Source organism: Urtica dioica, chromosome 11, assembly GCF_054948205.1.
Source record: "Urtica dioica subsp. dioica isolate 48M chromosome 11, U.dioica_male_clone48M_v1_H2, whole genome shotgun sequence".
Taxonomy (NCBI): domain Eukaryota; kingdom Viridiplantae; phylum Streptophyta; class Magnoliopsida; order Rosales; family Urticaceae; genus Urtica; species Urtica dioica.
Genome location: NC_142766.1, coordinates 22,602,433 through 22,622,697, shown reverse-complemented (window position 1 = coordinate 22,622,697; position 20,265 = coordinate 22,602,433). Strand labels below are relative to the sequence as shown.

Genomic DNA, 20,265 nt, shown 5'->3' with positions numbered 1-20,265 from the left:
CTACTGCTTTATTGGGCATGGTCTATTGCATTGTGAATGAAGATTGTTCTCGGGACGGCTACTAATCTAACCCCAATAATTACTTTGAATTGTCAAAATAGGAGAAGCTAAAAACCTTGACTTAAAGTGAATCTCCAGACTCCAAACAAACAAACAAAAAGCACCCAAATTATGAGCAAGCTATTATTTGGCTCCAACTTTTCTCAATTCATATATCAGATACGACTATTTCAGTGGGAATTTAGCGGTGCCAAATCTTGAATTGCAGATAATACCGACAGTTTTTAAAAGGAGAATATGACAATATAAAATCCAAATATTATATTATATATATATATTTTTTATTTTGACAAGATTATATATATTAAATTATAGTAGTGAAAGGTATTGATCCAAATTCATTATTAATAATTTGTGAGCGTACGCTGGTATATGATTTGTGATACTTTGCCTCATCAGTAGGACTGTAGGATAAATACAAAGGAAACAGCGTATTTTTGCCACGTGGCAGAAGGTTGTCAATTTGCTAGCTGGGAGTCCTAATAGTGCTTCTCATTATGGCATTAGCATTTCACACAAGCATCCCAGTTTGAAACATTTAAGAGAGAGAGAGAGAGAGAGAATCTCAAATCTCTCCACAAAATTCTTTCAAAAACCCCACTTCACAGTTCACACTTCATTTCCGCTGTTACTGAGCGAAACCCATTTATTAAGAGAGACCTAAATTTCACCACCATTCAAGCAGCTAAAAAACCCATTATTCATTATTCATGTTTGTTTTTTGTTTTATATAGGAAGGCATATTATCAACAATCTCTACACTCCCACAAACATTCCATCCCAACTCTTTTCCCAAATTCCCATCATCTTTTTTTTCTTCTTCTCTAAAGTCGATAAAAAAAAAAAATCAAAACTCTGATGAAAGAAAAAACCGAAACTGGTCGGAAAGGTCTTACCATGGTGGCTTTCAGGCTCATCTTTTCTTCTCTCATATTGCTTCTCTTCTTGGCGTCTAACACAAGAACCACCGCACAAGCAAACCTGGTCCCCGTAGCTGTAAGTCTCTCTCTTTCTCTCTCTTCCTTAAAAATCCCATCTTTATTCACACAGATCCCATAACCCTTAATCTCAAGCTTGTCAAGATTCTTTCTTTTCTGGGTCTAGAGTAATATCTTAGCTGTATTTTTAATTTTTTCCTACTTTTAGGCAAATGGGTCTACGGTGGTCGAGGTGAATCCAGAAACGCCATTGGTGCCACAAATAGAGGAAGGTAAAGTGGATATGATGATGATGATGAATGAGAGCAGAAGAAAGTTGGGAAGTTTCCAGATATGTGCGCTCTGTACTTGCTGTGGAGGAGCAAAACGAGCTTGCTTGGCATCACCGTGTTGCTATGCAATCAATTGCAACATTCCCAACAGGCCTTTTGGTTTCTGCTCTTTCACCCCCAAGACCTGTAATTGCATTGGATGCCACATCTGAAAAAAAGAAGAAGAAAAAAGTATTTATCTCTCTTATCTCCTAGTTGTTATAATTCATAAATTGTTTAGTTTAATTGGTATTTGGAGAGTGTGAAATGGGGGGAGAATATCTGTTCTTGATTTGTTTGTTTATAGGTTTTTTTTTTGTTATTATTTATTAAAGATTATATTTTTATTAGGATGGGGATGGTGAGAGCTATTGTGCTATGTCAGATAGATAGTTTATTCCTATCTCTAAGTGGGATTTTTATTAAATTGGAATATCTCTGGTGATAGCACAATTGCTAGGATTAGCTTAATTTATTGAGCATATTCATCATGTTAGTGGAGCTATTGGAGCTTGTGATCATTTATAAAACCTTTTTAATTATTATTAAAGAATATATTATTGGAAGTTATCAGTAGAGATGGTGTTACACTCTTGACCATGACTTAGATTTAACTCCATTATTTTATTTCCTCTTCTTTCCCTGCATGTTGATTTGTAATTTTATTTTTCGTCATTTATTTAATTCAACTAGTGCGGGTTCTTGATAACACCATTGCCGACCATCATTGTTAGTGACTAATATTTCAACTTAATTAATTTGTGCTTATAAGATCCTGTGTCTTTCCACACAACTCTTTTAACTTGCACTTGAATATGTTATATATGTTATGTTAGGCAGAAAGTGAATTCTACGTTCTTGTGTTTGTTTAAAGTTGTTTACTTTGTCTTGGCTACATTTCTTATTAGTCACATGATGTGGAGATAATGCGTTTTACATGTTGAGGACTATCCTGCCATTTTCATACAGATAATGCATTGATTTTAGTGGTCCCCCTAATTTGATCATTTGAGTACCCTCCAATGGGGCTATTAGAGAGAGAGAGAGAGAGTGAGAGATCTTTCTTGCTAGCTTTTGCATTATCTTAAATAGTTGTCAAAGCTTAACTGCGAGAAAATAAAAGACCCTAATATAGGGTGTATATACATATATAGTATATGATATCCTTTTCTTGTAGATAGGATTGTTGCAATGGTATTAATGAATGTAGTTGTAGCCAACTCAAATAATGCTGAGTTGGGTAGAAGTTTGGTTGGTGCAACTAAGTCATATCCAGGTATGGATTTTGGGTTTAATGATTTTTTTTTTTTTTTTTTATCATCAACACTTAAAACTCCCGCGGTTTGATTTCTGGTCTGACACTGATCAACACTTGGAATGTAGTTTTGGGTTTGTTTTGGTTCCCTAAGCCTTGATTTTGCCTATTTGGCCAAGTCTCGACTTGATTTTTGGAATTAGATCCACAATTTCTTTGTCGTTCTTGAATCAGAGTGTTGTTTTTTCTCAATAGAATAATCTTAGAGGCGCATTTGCTTGTAACTTCTAAAGATATGATTTTTTTTTTGTTCGTAAGATTAAAGTATGAAAAGCTTTATCAAAGCAGACTGAGAGAATTATGTGGGTTTTGTAGTGTCTTTGTTTTTGGGGGATTAATTGGGGACATGACAGTAAGGTTTTGGAGGCATTATCAGGAAAATGAAATGTCTTGAGAAGAGTGTTTTGGGAATCTCATTGACCCCAGTTTTTTTTTTTTTTTGGTGATAATATTTCAGCAAACCCATGTGCTGTTCCATGGACAAATCAAAATCAACCATCCAAAAATTTATACCATGACTAATATTGGCCTTCCTATAGGTCGTTCACATTATCTCACGGTCGATTATTGTCTCTTCATGGTTGAAGCGGAAAAAAAAGAAAAAAAGATTATTGTCTCTTCATATATTCGTATTTATTTCTTTTCCACCTTGCTTGTGCTTCACATACTCTGTATTAATGCTTGGTGTCTTTTTTTTTTTTTTTTTTTCCAAAGTCAAAGCTCGTCTGTATAGCCTTTTTCTTTTGTTCATCATTAAAGTCCAAGCTTTGCTTCAATAAAGCTTGTCACATGCCAAGGATATCATGTGAAGATTTGGCCATGTAAAAAATGATCAAGAATAGGAGATATTTTTATGCAAATAAATGCAGAGAACGTATTTGACTTGGATTTCTAACCTTGCCCGTGATTTGTTTTTTTGGGTGTCAGTAGCACAAAAAAAAACTCTAATTAAAAGTTAGTTTCTATTGCTGAAAGTTGACTAAGATTTCCTATATCAAGAATTGAACGGACTTTAGGAACTAGTTAATACGTAATAAATGTTACAATGAATGATGTCTATGCATTCAATGAAAATTTATTGACAGCCATTTATTTAAGAAATCCAGAAGCACTCTCTAAATCAATGCGAAGGTTTGATTTAAATAATAAAATAAATCAATGCAAAGGGTTTGGTTTAAATGGTAAAATAAATCAATGCGAAGAAAAGCAATAAGCTTGACGAGCATTTAGTTTGCTTCAATCTAATAGATTTATTGGTACAGACTACATAGTACTCAACGTCTTACATGAGTTAAAAAAATTAAGATTTAATATATTTCAGTGACGAACTCAGTAATATATTTCAGTGACGAACTCAGTCTGCATTATACAGTATTGAGGTTATAGCTAAGCTTATACATTTATTACGACGACGATCATATACTAGATCGTATATATGAGTATAATAAAAAATAAACATAAAACTGAATATGAATAGTCCACAAAGTCTGATGAGCACAGACAGAGAGTTGACTTTTGCTATCAAAAGTCAGCACTGTCAAATCAAAGCTTGTCCCACATTTTTATTTTGTTACTACTACAATCCTTCAACTTCAATCATCCAAATTTTTACTATTTCTGCTAACTTTTCATTTCATATCTAAATGATTGAACACTCTTTACATGCTTTCTCTTCTTCTCCTTCTTCTTATTATTTTATGTCTATTTACATTCTTAGGAACCGCTAATAGTTAAAAAGATTAATTTACAGCGGTGAGGTTTATGAGCAAGGTAACCAAATTAACCACAGATAATCTGCATAGTTCTTAAATCTTTATATATTATATATATAAAGAGAGAGAGAGAGAGAGAGAGAGAGAGAGAGAGAGAGAGAGAGAAACCTATCATGATTTCTAGTGTGTTAAATAATGGAAAATAATTTACTTCCTCTAATGATAAACAAAATTCGCTCTTCTCGGATCGTTATTGAAACGGATCGATCCAACACTTATCCTCTTGTACCGCTTTTGTCCATCGATTCCAAAAGATGTTTTGATCAAGGACCGATTGTTTTCTCACCTACACACAACATTATTAAGCAAGTTTTTTCAAGAGACCTTAAAGTTTGAGAGAGAACAAATGAGAAGAAAAAAAAACTTACATGAGATCTTTGGTCATAGGAACGTGAACGCCGAGGTTTCTACATGAGGGAAGAAGAAGAAGAAGAAAGAGAGACAATTTTAGTTTATCTTTATTGATTATATGATTTTGCTTTAATTCTGAATTTGTCCGAGTTTTGAAGTATTTTACTTGCATTTTATTTTTTTAAAGACAATCATTAGTTATGTGGTTTCGGCTATTTTGTTCATGTGTTTTTTGCTAATTTTTTTAAAAAAGATTTCAAATAAATATATGTAACGATAGTACTAATTTTTTTTAAAAAATCGATTACCTCTTCATCTGAACCTCCTAGAGTGGGGCGGCCGAGATGGACTATGTACTCGGCGTCAACAACGCCAACATTTTTCATTCGATCACCCTGTCAAATTTATTAAAAAAAAAATGAGACAATAATGATTCCAATAACCGGTATTGGGGGAATAAAAATAAATCATAAAACAGTGACCTGTGCACAGTAACCAAGCTGCATATCAAGCCCCCAAGCATGGATCAAGTCGTTCTGAGTTATTAAAAATCATAAGTACATTTAGAGCTTATAATCAAGTTATTTAAACAAAACACTTTAAATGTGTTCTTATGGAAATAAAATATCAATAAGATCGAACTTGCCTGGATCATATACCACACGCAACGCCAAGCTGCTCTTGAAAACACTGGAGCCATCATTTCAATCCACCTGAAGATATACACATTATGATTTTTCAATATATTAAATCCAGTTTCTAGTAATTCATATAGATATGGAAAAGATTGAAAATTCAATTTAATATTACTACCCGGTGCAAGGAGGGCCTGTACTATTGCTGTCACAATCTTGCCCGTTTCCACCATATTTATAAACCCTTCTGAAGACATGAAAAAAAAAAAAAAATTGGGTTGAAGTCCATTTTGGAGGTCTTTCGGAAAGAAATTAGACAAAAATTGAACAGATATAAATAGTAGTGTTTGGTATTCCTCTCAAAAACAATTTTTTAGTTTTTTAGTGGAAAAAATTGAAAACATGTTTGGTTTAAGTTTTTGGAAAAAAATTTCAAAAATTTTTGAAGTTGTTTTGTAAAAGAGTAAAGAAAACTGAAAACAAATAAAATGTGTTTTTGAAAAAAAAAATTCTTCTCTTCTCTCCTCTTTCTCCTCATCTTCTCTTTTCATTTTTTTAAAAACAAAAATAAAAACTATACCAAACACTTTTTTCATCAGTTTTTTCAATTTCTCAAAAACAAAAACGAAAACTGTACCAAACAGTTTTTTGAAAACAACTGCAAAATAATTTTTCAATACAACTACAAAAATTAAAAAATAGAAAACAAAAACTTTTTGAGTTAACTACCAAACACTAGTTTTTTTTTGTTTTGTTTTTTTTTTTTGTTTTTGTTTTTGTTTTTTGTTTTTGTTTTTTTCGTTTAATACTTGTATACACAATAAGCTTAATTTTCTTACTTTAATAGATGTTGTTTTTCTTATGAGAAAAAAACAATCCAACTCTAAAAACAACACAAAAACACGGGCGAGAAACCAAAACCGGGCCAAGCTAGCCCACAAGCCGCCCCTCAAGTATCATCTCGAGGCAAGTCATTTTTCACCAAAGTAAACATCTGCCAAAATTCTCTCTCTCTCTCTCTCTCTCTCTCTCTCTCTCGACCACCCATCTCACTTAGCTCTCCAAGAATAATGTTGAGCGTCGGAACATGCATCAGGGGAATCCCTCTAAACTTTTTTAGCTTTGTCTCGTTTAGGTGAGGGAAGCCAAAAAATCAACTTTCCGACGAACAGAAGATCAAGATTAATACAACCACCAGCCCGACCATCGTGACCGCCTTACCTAAGGTTTCTTGGATATTGTGACATTTTGGATTTGTTCCTCTTCGTCGCGATCTTTCGAGACCGCCAAAAACACAATTATAACGGACTCAGCGGTGCACTTAGTATCTCAAGTATGTCTCTTACACTTCCACGTATGGCTCGAGTGTTGATCCAAAAAATGGCATTAACAGCATGTATATGGCGATTATAATCGTCGCGTCACGGGTCTATATAACTTTACGGGATCGATACTAGGTTATGCGAATTGATTTAATTTGTGATTGTTTTACTATAGTACTTTAAAGTAAATGTTGATTATTGGACTTTAGTATCCAAATAAATCAAGAAATTTTCAGATACTAGTAATTGAGAAAAATGGTAGTACAAAATAGAAATCGAAATCGAAATCAAAAGGAACCTGTGAAAATTTGATCTCCTCCCACGGAGGGTGATTTGGTGATGAATCTCTCTCGATTTCTCTCTATCCAGCGCAGGCTGCGATATCTCGAGCCCTTCTTCTCGAACGATGGATAAGTAGCTGAAAATAATAAATAATTACATTGAATTACATGAGAAATATTATTGCAATTGAAGGAAAATATATGATTACCGTTGGGGATTGAAATTTTCGACGCCGAGATCTTCGTCCCAGAGGAAAATGTAACTATATTCCGCGACTATGTCTGGATGTAAGAATCGCTTCGCGAACCACCTAGGACAAATCATTGTTTAGAATGAAAAAAAATAAAGTCAACGACCGGTCAAACGTATAATACGAGAGAGTGACTAATCACCATTTGGTTTGATCGTTCGCAGATACGTGGATGGCCTTATCGCTCCACTCTAAGCTCTTCCACTGATCCACATTACCGTCGTAATGGAAAAGAATTACCATGAAATCGCTGGACAGAAACTAAACAAATGAAGATTATTAAAAGAGAAATTAATATTAATATTAATAGTCCATTTGTCTCTCTCTTTTTTCTTACCTTTGTGACCATTTTATTGACGAGATCTTTCTGTTTTATTCCGACGACTACGGCAAATAAGTTCATCGGAGCACTTTCGTTTTTCTTCTGCTCCGAAAAACATTATAATATATAAAATCTGTAAATCAAGATGAATTATTTATTTGATAAATAGGTTGAATTGAGAGAATAAACATTGCATACTTTTGGAGAGCCCCACAAGGGACGTAATTCGAAATCGGAAGTCCTTGTGACAATTCCTTCTGGTAATCCCTTGCTTTCATTAGGTCTATATTCCCTCTAAAAAAAAATAAAAAATAAAAAAATTCATGACAATGCTTCAAAACTTTAATTCTAAAGAAAATAATAACAAACCTCGCATTTTGTTGCATTGAAGTTAGGCATAGAGTCTGTGAAATCCACTCTCCCAGACGACATTATCTATAAAATAAAAATACAAAAAAAATCAGTTCATCTAATAAACCCATTTAATAGTACACACACAAAAAATAATAATAATAATAATAATAAAATAAAAAATAACATGTGTTTTCCTCTTGTTTACCTTCATGTGATCCGGTGAATATAAGACGATCCCGACGAAATAAATCAAACAAAGCAAAATAACTGCTTGAAGAAGGCCACAAAGCCGATATCTTCTGCCACATTGTGGCTCTATTAATAAATGTATCTGAAGAAAGAAAGCAAAAATATGGCTAAGAGAGATAATTGACACATACGGACGGACAAAGAGAATTTAGAAGAAACAGTTTATTAGTCAGAAGAGCTAAATCGACTACGGATTCAACGGATTCTAAATCATATAAAATTATGTCCGTGGTTTTATATTTTTATTGGCATACATATATATTTACGTGTGATGATGATTTTGAGAGGGTGACATGGTTCCAAGTCTAACTAAAAGCGCCAAAATCAGAGCGACAACACATAACTAAAAGTTAATCAATAAAAAATGAAATGCTTCTTTATAATATTCTTTTGTTACATAATAGTACGCAGTTATTAAAAAAAAAAAAAAAAAAAAACAGTACCTAAGAAGTAAAATCGAAAAGAAAGAGAGAGAGAGAGAGAGAGAGAGAGAGAGAGAGAGAGAGAGAGAGAGAGTACAAAATCGGAAGTTTTCATGTTCTCGATAAGCTTTCCTTGGCTCGACTTTTTCCTTTTCCAAGAATGAAGAGTGATTCAGAGGAACACTCGCCGGAAAAAAATTCAGCGCCACTCTTTCAGAATATTAGTTTATTTGTTTCTGTATCACAAAATTATATGCCTTTGACGATCTTATTTCCTATTACACGATACTTAAATTTTGTTTGTGAATATACGTACCCGAATCAGACAAAATCTGGTGACATTAAAGCTCAGTTAATATAATATATATATATATATATATATATGCATATTATAATTAGTAATTTTATTGACCCGTTAAGGCGACTTAATGGAAACGTTTAGTTGGCGTTTCTGTGTGATAACTTGATTTTTCGGCTAAATTTTCCATTATATCGATATTAATTACCAATCAGAATAATATACTTTTATTTAATTATTAAATCAATTACGTATCAATTTTTTGTTATGATTCTTTAAATAATATATCGCCCATCTATCTATCAATTAGGTAGCTTTTGGTATCATTTAATTTAGAAAGAAAAAAAGGACACAAAAGATATAAGACTAATTGGAATATAACTGCGTACATTTACTCTCTCTAAAGGTCTATTTATTTGCCTAATCTCACACAAGATTACAAAAGATATGGAATTTGAGATAAAGTAAACGGTGTATAGTAGTAGCATAGCATCTACTTTATTTTTTAAAATTAAAACTTTGTTTGTGAATAAAAATTAAACTTATTTTACCATTGTTTGTGTAATTACAGCACATTACATTCTAAGTCTTTTTTTTTTTTTTTTTGAAGGCAGCTTTGCTGCAGTGGGGATTGAACCCACGACCTCCACACAGGAGGTGGTGTGGAATTATCACTAGGCTATCCTAGGTACCACATTACATTCTAAGTCTCTTCTCTGACGACCTAAATTATTTGTAATTAGTTACACGTGACAATACTAGCAATATTGTATTTTATTTGGTTTATTTTATATGAAGAAATTCAATGTACACGCGCTATGCCGTTCAAATGTGCGATGACCATTTTCAAAGTAACCAAAATAAAACTTTAAAATGGTAAGAATGTAACAAGTTGCGATTGGCGAAGATGAAGCTTTTTGCAAGTGATTTTATTATTGATGGAAACAGCTTCAATTCTACGTTTCGTTAATGGAAACTTTGACAATACATGGGGAAAAAACTACTCTTTGTACAATTTGAAGATAATGATTGCGCGCTTTCAAGCGTGTGGTTTGAAATATGAATCGATTATTTCACCACTACTATGGTGATCACCTAACCTATATCACTACTAGTTTAATTCAAAATGTTCTCGATTCTTAACAAACTAAATAACTCAAAATTGAAAGAAAAATATGTACTTTTTTTTAAAATAAATGTACGAAAAGAAACCCGATAAAAATCAGAAGCAAAGCCGAAATTCAAAAGATGGTAAATGCATAAACTTCGACTTGGCAAATTTTGCTTCTTGATCAAAGTTGTAGGGTTATTCGCTTTAAAATCTATCTACGATGATACAGAAAAAGAAAAATAAGCAATTAATGGAGACTTTTTTCATTTCAATAACCGAAGAAATATTAGGATAATTATAAAATTATGATCATTTAAACCCGAATCCGATAATTACTTTTAAGTGTTTTGTCAACGGCTAAACCACTTCAAACGTGAAAGTTTTAATCTATTCATAATTTATAAAATGTTAAAAAAATAGTAAATTGCTGATCCCTTATTACCCTTATTTATTTAATTAATTAGATTTTATTTTTTAAAATAAAAAAGTCCAATTCAAATCTCTAATTGGTAAGATCTGTTATTCTCTCTCCTATCTTTCTCTTTCTTTATGTTTAACCACTGTTCTTAGTGGGTCAAGCTATTCAAATAATTTAGTTTATAATCTGAGATAAAAATGATAATATTTGTAGACAAGAGGGAGGAAACCGATTCTTTCTAAGAAGAGTTTTATCGGAACTCTATGTTTATGTATTCAAGATCGAGACTTGTTCTTATCCTCTCTCTTGTTTTTATCTGGTTGTTGTTGTTTTCTTTGTTGTTTTGTTATTGCAAATGGTGGAGTTTCCCTTCTATTTATAGAGGAAAACTATTTGCATGTTCCAATTTTGCCCTTTCTAGATCTGTATAATTACAACTATAAGAATAGTAAAGCACTCCATTCCAAATCTAAAAATATTTCCCTCAATTGGATTTATTTCCACCAAAATCAGTCCATTTATTTCATAATCGTGTATATAATTTTCATGTATCAACAACCACATTCCATTTTTTTGTTTCACTCCAATTCGGATCAGATCCATCTCTCTCTCTCTCTCTCTCTCTCTCTCTCTCTCTCTCTCTCTCTCTCTCTCTATTTTCGTTTTTTTCTTCAAAACTTCAAAAATCCTTATCTTCTTCATACAAATTCGAAATTGAGTGATTTTAAATCTTATGGATTCATGGCGACGAGAGCTTAAAAAATATACTCATCGTGATGGATGAAAAATTATGTTTACTACTGTAGAATTCCGCCGGAACTAGGCTCCGAGGGCGACAAAGCTCTTCGTCTCTATCGAGCTTCGCGCGGGTAGTTATGGGCTCTAAGGGCGGCTGAGCTCTTCGTCGGCCAGTGAAAGCATGGAAGCACCGTGCATCGATCGAGGAGAGGAGGAGCACCACCCCATAATTGTTTGTAAATTTCTGTTAATTAAAGTTTATTAATAGTGATTTTCATGGTTCTCCAACTTCTTACTTCTGAATTTTATATAGTTAATTGCTGTAAAAAAAATTAAATATTCATTAATAATAATTCATTATTGTTAATATGCAGTCGTGTTCATCTTTGACTACAAGTTTTTTTTTAGTTTTTTTGGCGGTTAATTCATTATCTATGTTTTTTTGTGTTCACCGTTTTTAAGTCTTCAATATTTTATTTTTCAAAAATTTAAATTTGTTGTAGAGAGTCAATTACATATTTTTCGGGATATAATTCCAACAATATTTTCTTACGTCTTCTATTTTTTTTTTCATAGTTTTGATATAATTCCAAGAATATTTCAACAATGAAAAAGTGCTGCATAAAAGAATTGCTAAAGGGATATCGGTTAAATGAGCTATTGTAATCGTAAGACGTCCCGTGGGCCATAATGTCTGAGGCCCGACCCACCACGAGTTGGGCCCGACATTGCTAATATATCACAAATATCTCATAGATTTTTTTTTGTAGAAGTGACACTATTTGCCAAAATTACGTGATATGATATATTAGCAATGCAAGCGCAGATGACACTGTTGACCAAGATTACATGATTTAGTACATGAGCATTAAATTGAAAGAAAATAAATCTTCCATTTGTAAGGGGGACATGCATTTTTGCAGTCCAAGGGTTCAAATCAGGACATCTTCATCAAAGTATTTATGGGATTACCATTAGACCAAATATCACATTTAAAATCTCTATTTCTTAAAAACCTCGAATTTTAAAATATATTATAAGTACCTTGTTTTTCTAATGCTCAGATTATTTTTGCCAATATTTTTATTGAAATTATAAATAATAAGAAAATAAAATAAAACAGTACAAGTGATAAAATAAAGGGTTCATTAGGTATATAGCTATATTTACAGCTTCACATTGCTATATAGTTAACGTTTCATAAATCTTAAGTAAATAGTCACGTCCATGTATTTACACGCTTAAATTGACGTAAATACCCTACCATTTTATTTCAATGAAATGACAAATCAGGAATGTCACATCATGTTTGTGACTATTTATCTAAGATTTACGAAACGTTGACTATATTGCACTATCAAACGTTTTAATTGGCTAGTTATCTATTTTTTTTTTTTTTTTGTAAAATAAAATCTACTAAACTGCAAGAATGAGAATCATTTTAAATTCGTATTCTAAAGATAAAAATGAGAAGCAAAGTGTCAATAAAAAAATAAAAGCTTTTAAAATGAGGTCGCTCAGGTATTCTTGGAAATAATTTGTTTTTTTATTTTATTTTATTATTATCTTGTTTATCTAATTAACCCTTCGACTTTAAATAACTTGAATTCTTTTAAGAACCATCGTAAAACAGCTAATGTTGACGAGTCATGATATTAATTATAGGTGCTGTATTTTTGTAATAATTGAATTATACTCAAAAGAAAATACAATAGATGGATATCAGAAATATCTGTTTTCTCCAAATAGGAATTTATTCCTTAGATTTACTCTTTCATAATATAGTCTATGTATTTTTCCCGTTTAATCTCCAACTAATATACTTTCTAAGTATTCTAAGTTGATTCCTTATTACTATAATACCCTCATGATCCCAAGTCAAGTCATTAACGTGGAATATCTTAATAGAAGTCGGTTCCATGAAAAACAATATATGTGAATGTTTTCATGTGACTCGTATGCATTACCTCCATTTGGAATCGACGTGGAAAAACAATATAACGTAAGTTTATAATAACTGGCGTGGATTAAAAAAAAAATTATACAGAAACTTTGCCCAGATCTAACTTGAACCCAACACTTTGTGAACCGAGTGGATATTGTGCATATATTCAAGAATTGGCATAAAAAAACATTGACATGTGAATATCGAACCTAGCTAATTTATATAATTAGCTATATGCACGGTAGATACATTTTTGTTAAGTGTATATATATATGCTTCAAAAAAGCGTAGAGAACATAACATGAAGACATATAGATATGATCAGGGCTATCTCTATATCCTCCTCTAATTTACTCAACAAGAGTTTTGTTCTTTTAATTTTATCAATGTATGAAATCTAAAAGAACAAAATATGCGATCAAGACTGGAAGGGATGCTATCATACCGAAAATAACCCTGAAAATTTGATCAAATTCAAATAAACAATAGAGTATTAGTAACCCGTGCAAATTAAAAATTAATATGAAGTAGTTTAAAAAAAACTATATTAATTTCAAATAGAAAGGAGAACTAAGTACTTACGCAGTGCTAATTACATCTGCGTGCAATCCATATTCTTTGGCAAATATGAATGAAGTGATTGATTGAGGCAACGCAGCCTGAAAATAACAGGAAAAGGTAAATAATTAGAATAATATTTAACAAACTGCATAATTTACATTTACTTTAATAAAATTAAAATTATAAGGTTTTGTGTGCAAAATAGGTGAAAAGCAAGCAAGTTGATGAACTATAAGTACTATTAATACTGAACTAATTAGCCCATTACTTTTGCCTTTTGATAATGACTTGAAAAACTTTACGAGGTGCTTTTGAGATTAAAATAAAGAAGGACAAACTAGCAACGTGCCTTTTTGAAACGTGGTATTTAAGATCTAGCCCACGTTTGGTAATTTTTGTAATCTAGTCATTTACTGAAATTTACGACTATGAAATATCGAATATACTCTTATGTGGTTTAAATGAGTGAAAATAAAACAGTAGTCAACGTTTGAGTTCTACTAATAAGAAAGTCAACAACATCATCAAGCTTAGTATACGATTGGATTCAAATTTGAATATTTAAAAGGAAAATCATTAGTGAATAGAATATAAGAAACAAATTAAATATTGATTAAAATAAGTAACTTGTGAATCGGCAATAAATTTTCGTTAATTTTTATTTATGCGTGTAATAAATAAACGAAAATAAACCAAAATAAATAGGCGAGATATTCAACCGACTTTTAAACAAAGGATAAACATGTAAATTGTTAAATGACTAATAAAAATCACATCATCAATTGTGACTATGTTTGAAACTTAGCTGAAACGTTTGCTAGATTGCAATTTTCACGTTTAAAGTGACTTAGTCACAACAAAAATAAAAATAAAAAACTTCCGCCTACGGCTAATATATTAAGTTTGTAGTAAGTCATATACGACCAAAAAATGTCGAAGAGTAACATTATTTCATACTTGGGTTTTGGACTATATATAGTCCTTTAGTATCATCATATATATGTATATATATATATATATATATATATATATATATATATATATATAACATTGCATGCATGTGAATAAGAAGCAAGAAGAGGAAACCTGAATAATGGCAATACGTAGAACATCACCACGCAAGCCGACGGCAATAGAGCCGATGGCCATAGCTGTGGGACCCGCAACGAACCTCAGTACCATTCCTATCACCGTTAGTCTCGTCCCACATGCTATCATCTTCTCTTGCAACGCCATGAATAAACCTACCAAATTATATATCATATATATACTATTAATAATTACTCAAATATACTAACAGAAATTGACCAATTAATATATATTAAAAGAGTTATATTGTATCTTACCCATGCTGAACATGGCAGTTCCAGTCCCCGCTTTTGACATAATCAAAATAGAGCCTTCTAGAATGTTTGGCAGTTGCAAATTCCACCTGAATAAGATCAATCATAATATATCAATAAAAAAAACCCTAGAAATTTCAATATTAATAACATAAAAAATATATCATACATACCTGCTGGCAATGAGAGCCCAAACTATGCCGATGTAAACGGCGTAAGAGTTAGGGTTCATGAAGAGCTTAAACATCACCACCTTCATCAGAGTCCAAAAAGTAGCCGTTGAAGCACCATCACCACCACCACCAGCCAGTCCGTTTCCCTCCCCGGAGAGCTGGCCTTCCTCGAGCTTGCTTGCGGCAGAAGAAACAGCCACGACGTCGTCGATCCCGACTCGGCGAAACTCGAGCGCGAAGAGCAAGACGGTGAACCATATGATGGACTGAACGACGGAGGATTGGACGACGAGGTCGACGGCCTCGGGTCCGTACATGGCCTTCATCAGCGGAACTCCGACGACGAGGGAGTTGGTGAGGGCGCAGAGAGAGAAGGAGGTGATGGACCACGAGAAGCTTCCGTTCCACCGGGCCCACGCGCCCAGCACCGCCCCGATCACCGCCTTCGACGCCACGTCAGCGGCGATGAACCGGAGGTTCCACTTGAAGGGGTCCACGTGGGCGGTGAACTCGAAGGTGAAGAGTGGGAGCGTGAAGAAGCACACGAATCGGCTTATCGCTCCGCACTGGTCCGGAGTGAAGATCTTCCACCACTTCACCGACCCGTACCCTAAAACTAGGGCTACGTATAGTGGGAACATCGCTTCTATCACCTTATACACGTCTTGCCACCCAATCATCTTTATATATATATATATAGAGAGAGAGAAAGCTAGCGAGGGAGAGAGAGAGAGAGTTTAGTGTAATATATGTGGATTGTTGTGCTGTGTAGTGTTACTGTGATATATACTTGTTTATAAGGTGTTTATATATGTTTTGCCAGAATAGAGAATTAATTTTGTTATCTTAGCGTTTATGATTTGTGATGGTGTTGGGTTGGGTTATTTATTAGAAAAATTTATCATGGGAAGGAATATTGGTGATGTTTAAACTCTTCATTAAAGTGCTTGTATTAACTAATTAATATATCAGTTATGCGAATACACACAATTAACCGCATTTTTCAGACACAGCCACTAATTTTCTAGACCCTCTAAAGTGCGTATCAATTAAAAAAGAAAATGCATGTCATTGTCGAGTCGGCCAAGTAGGACTAGCTCCACCGTTAGCCAAGCTCTCGCTAAATAAAGTAAAGCATATTTCACATTTGAACGGGATATTTAATACCGTAGTAATTACGGAATATACATATACATACATATACACATATTACATATATATATATATATATATATATATATATATATATATATATATTTAGAGAGGTTGAAAAAAATAAAAAAGTTGAAATGGTTTGTGGAGTGTGACTGAGTTACCCTTAACTAGTGCTATCGCCCGACAACTCTAATTTTATATGTACTGTTGGGTAAGATTTTCGGAAGGAATAAATGACACCCCAAGAGCAAAAACGACAAGCTTGATGGCGCCAACCTGCCATGCCATCAACCTGATGGTGGCACCAACTTGAGGTGACGCCAACCTGACGATGCCACTAACTTGATGACGTCGCCAACCTGTCATGCCGTCAACTTGATGGTGACACCAACTTGAGATGACGCCAACCTGATGTCGTCAACCTAATGACGCAGCCAACTTGATGCTGGCACAAAGCTGAGGTGACGCCAACCTGACGGCGCCAACCCAAAATGTCGTCCACTCTAGGTTGCCGCCAACCCCAAAAATCCACCTAGAGGCAGTTGTCGCCAACCCCAAAAATCCACCTAGAGGCAGTTGTCGTCAACTCATCTAGTTGTGATGTCGCCAACCTTCCCAAGGCTCCTTGCCGCCAACCTGCCAAGGGCTTCTTGTCGCCAACCTGCCCAAAGCCAGTTGTCGCCAAACCCAAAAATCCACATAGAGGCAGTTATCGCCAACTCATCTAGCTGTGATGTCGCCAATCTTCTCAAGGCTCCTTGCCGCCAACCTGCCAAGGGCTTCTTGTCGCCAACCTGCCCAAAGCTTCTTGTCGCCAACCCCACTTGCCACAAGGCAAAACTTGCTTCCAACATCTATTTCCTTCAACTCATGATCAAGACAAGTCTAAAACCTCTATAAATACCTCTCTCAACTCTCTCTCAAGGTAAGTTCTCTTTGGACTTGAAAAAGCTCTGCCTCTCTCTCACTAGAGAAATATTTCCTCTCTCTAACCTCTAGAGACGAGATGAGACCCCTCACCTCTACTAATGTTGAGCGTCGGAGCGCGCGTCGGGGGAAAACCCTCCGCGCCCATAGTTCATGTTTCTTGATTCTCAGATTGAAGAACACGACGAACACGAAGAACGCGAGAAGCACGAAGGAATTTCATTGACGAGATGAAAACGACAAGAAGAGAAGAACTTCACCAAACCCAACCTACGTGCGGTCATAGGGTCCGGCCCTAGATCGAACCACGGACGGTTCTTAGTGCTAATCCAAAAACGCGATTAACATGTACAATACATATAACATTAAATTCATAATTCTTTTGCGATTTTACAGTTTTCGTGATTTTGTGTTTTTCTGCTACTTTTATACAATTTTGGCGATTTTTTTTTCTTTTTAGTTTTTCCCGCAATTTTTATGATAGATTACTTTGTTTGACAGTGAATGAAAACAAATTAATCATTATAACTTACCCAAACTTTACTTTACCATCGCCAGAAAATTTATAGCAAAAAAAATGTGGTCAATAGAAATAAATAAAATTTGCATTTATATTTCTCTAACCCTAAATCATTAACAAAGCCTTACCATACAGCTACAAAATCTATGTACGAAAATTCAAGATTGGACTAAAGATCATCGTCATCATCTTCTCTACCCAGCCACTAAACAACTTTATGCATCTTATAATTATAATATTATTACAAAAAGAACGACCCTTTTGTCAAGGTATTATTAAAACTAGCTCCCAGAAACTGAAAAGAAAATAGTGTTTGCGTTGGAAGGAGAGGTGGTGGAATTATCGCTGGACTACATATCACTCCTCATATATATATATATATATATATATAAAAGATCAATGCTGACCATATATATTAAAAATATTCATCAACTCATCACACACACAAATACCTGATCAGAGACGTACGTGAAAGCAACTTTACACTCCCATGCACTCACACAAAACCAAAAAACAACTTACCATGTCACTCACACACGAATCCACGGCATCGAATCCTATACACCCACCAAAACATCACATATTTACGTATGTGATTGAATTTTGGGAATAATCGGATTAGGAGAATATATAACTTTATTTCGCCTTTTCTTTCCTTGAATTAAAAAAATTATCATTTTTTTAAAACTTCGGAAAATTTTGAAATATTAAACTTGTGATAAATTCAGCCTTTTACTCATTTAAGCTCATGAAAGTGTTATATTAAGTAGACAAGTAAATTTAACGAAGTTAAGCTCATTAATCAATTTGTTTTACGGTCACAAATGAAAAGTGCGTACTAAGCGAAAGAAAAAATGGTAACTAAAACTTAGATTTGGCTCTTTGTATATATTCTCTAAAAAACTTCGTATTTTCATCAGCGTGTATTTCTAAAGTGGTATGCGATTTGTCTGTCTATGATTTCATATAAATAATTCTTTGAGAAATTGCTCAAACTACCACCTTATCACTAATTTTTTCCAAAAATTCACCAAAGTATAATTTTGGCCAAAAATACAAGTTGGCCACTTGTGAAAAACCAAGTTTACCCTCCACTTTAAATTTTCTTTCAATCTCACACCTACCCTCTCATATCTCATTTAATACCATTATTTAATCAATTCTAAATTAATTTTTTTTTATCTCACTCTCTCTCTCGTCAGAAAAGAGCTCAAAGCTCAAAACCAAAAGAGAACAAAAACCCTAGATTTGAGCTCACCCAATCCTTGCCAAAGTTGAGCTCCGACACGCTCAAGGAAGCACGACCAAAGCTCATAGATCCGGTCACGACGAAGATCGTAGCTCCGATCCTCGCCGAAGGTTAGTTTTGTTTTTTGTTTTATCAAACTTTTCTTTCGTTTTTGTGTATGTTTATTCTGGGTATGTTTAAATTTGGGGCAAAAATAAGGTTTTCGTGATTCTGGGTAATTTTTGAAGTTGTTTAGCGAAGTTCGTAAGTTTCGCAGATGTCAACAGTTGACGTCAACAGTTGACATCTTATGTCAACAGTTGATGTCATCTGTTGACATATATTGTTGATGTATAATGTCAACAATTGACATCAACTGTTGACGTCAATTGTTGACATCTGATGTCAACAATTACTAACTTTGGATTTCTTCTTGATTTGTACAGTGATGGCAGAAATTTATTTATTATTCAAGCACGGTGGTACTTTGATTGAACCAGGTCGATATCATGAGAAATGATCTTTCGGAATTATGGTGTCGTCTGAAGTGAACTTCGCTAGTTTTGTTCAATACCCTTATGCCATCGAATCCCCTTATGCCATCAATACTCGAGGAGGGGTGTGATTCGGTCTCAACTCATGAATCGTCAATTCGTTCTACATTAGGATTGGATGCTACTTTTTTATACTTTGTTCAGACTACTTTTTTTTTTTTTAATTCATTATGCTTTTTGTTCAAACTACTTTTGTTAAAGAGAATCTCTTTTGTGCAGACTACTTGTTGACCTCAACTGTTGACGTTGATGTCAACAATTGACGTCAACTGTTGACATCAATGTCAACAGCATCAATGTCAACAATTGACGTCAACTGTTGATATCAATGTCAATAGCTGACGTCCATTGTTGACATCAATGTCAATAAACAGAGAGCTCATAAATCACAGATGTCAACAATTGACGTCAAAACCATTAAACAACAACTACAGATTGATAATTCATATATTGTTGATATTCATTAAACATGCTATCAAAAGCATACCAAAAGATTAAGATATGAGTAGTACGTGAACAACATTGCTATCAAAAGCATACCAAAAGATTAAGATAAGAGTAGTACATGAAACACATTGCTATTTATTGTTTACATTGTTTCCTGATTGTCATAAATCTCCATGTCCGATCCAACATGGGTCGCTAACTTCACTGCCCCGTGCCGGTATAAGTCGTTCGTGAACTTTTGCCGATGCATGTACATCTCCTCTT

General features: G+C 33.8%; 3 protein-coding genes across 6 annotated transcripts; 1 reads left to right on the top strand and 2 right to left on the bottom strand.

Moving 5' to 3' along the window:
* Positions 1-565: 565 nt before the first annotated feature.
* Positions 566-4,852, top strand: LOC149382521 (uncharacterized). 4 transcript variants are annotated; one of them, XM_089601029.1, is made up of 3 exons: positions 566-1,056; positions 1,207-1,501; positions 4,784-4,852. In XM_089601029.1, exons 1-2 carry the CDS (start codon positions 919-921, stop codon positions 1,480-1,482), a joined length of 414 nt encoding a protein of 137 aa, XP_089457155.1. In that variant the 5' UTR covers positions 566-918; the 3' UTR covers positions 1,483-1,501; positions 4,784-4,852. The 4 variants fall into 4 exon arrangements, with proteins under 4 accessions (XP_089457155.1, XP_089457156.1, XP_089457154.1 ...); XM_089601030.1 differs by lacking the exon at positions 4,784-4,852 and adding an exon at positions 3,164-3,512; XM_089601028.1 differs by lacking the exon at positions 4,784-4,852 and adding an exon at positions 3,082-3,512.
* On the bottom strand, positions 4,070-8,917 carry LOC149382520 (uncharacterized). Its single transcript, XM_089601026.1, has 14 exons — positions 8,681-8,917; positions 8,118-8,243; positions 7,928-7,993; positions 7,757-7,852; positions 7,574-7,660; positions 7,379-7,497; positions 7,195-7,296; positions 7,003-7,122; positions 5,561-5,629; positions 5,394-5,460; positions 5,230-5,283; positions 5,056-5,142; positions 4,765-4,803; positions 4,070-4,682 (listed from the first exon to the last, which is right to left on the bottom strand). Exons 1-14 carry the CDS (start codon positions 8,696-8,698, stop codon positions 4,587-4,589), a joined length of 1,146 nt encoding a protein of 381 aa, XP_089457152.1. The 5' UTR covers positions 8,699-8,917; the 3' UTR covers positions 4,070-4,586.
* Positions 8,918-13,185: 4,268 nt separating this feature from the next.
* Positions 13,186-15,870, bottom strand: LOC149382519 (auxin efflux carrier component 5-like). The gene is made up of 5 exons (XM_089601014.1): positions 15,171-15,870; positions 15,001-15,086; positions 14,741-14,898; positions 13,676-13,752; positions 13,186-13,549 (listed from the first exon to the last, which is right to left on the bottom strand). The coding sequence occupies exons 1-5, from the start codon at positions 15,848-15,850 to the stop codon at positions 13,477-13,479; spliced, it is 1,074 nt and encodes a 357-aa protein (XP_089457140.1). The 5' UTR covers positions 15,851-15,870; the 3' UTR covers positions 13,186-13,476.
* Positions 15,871-20,265: the final 4,395 nt, after the last annotated feature.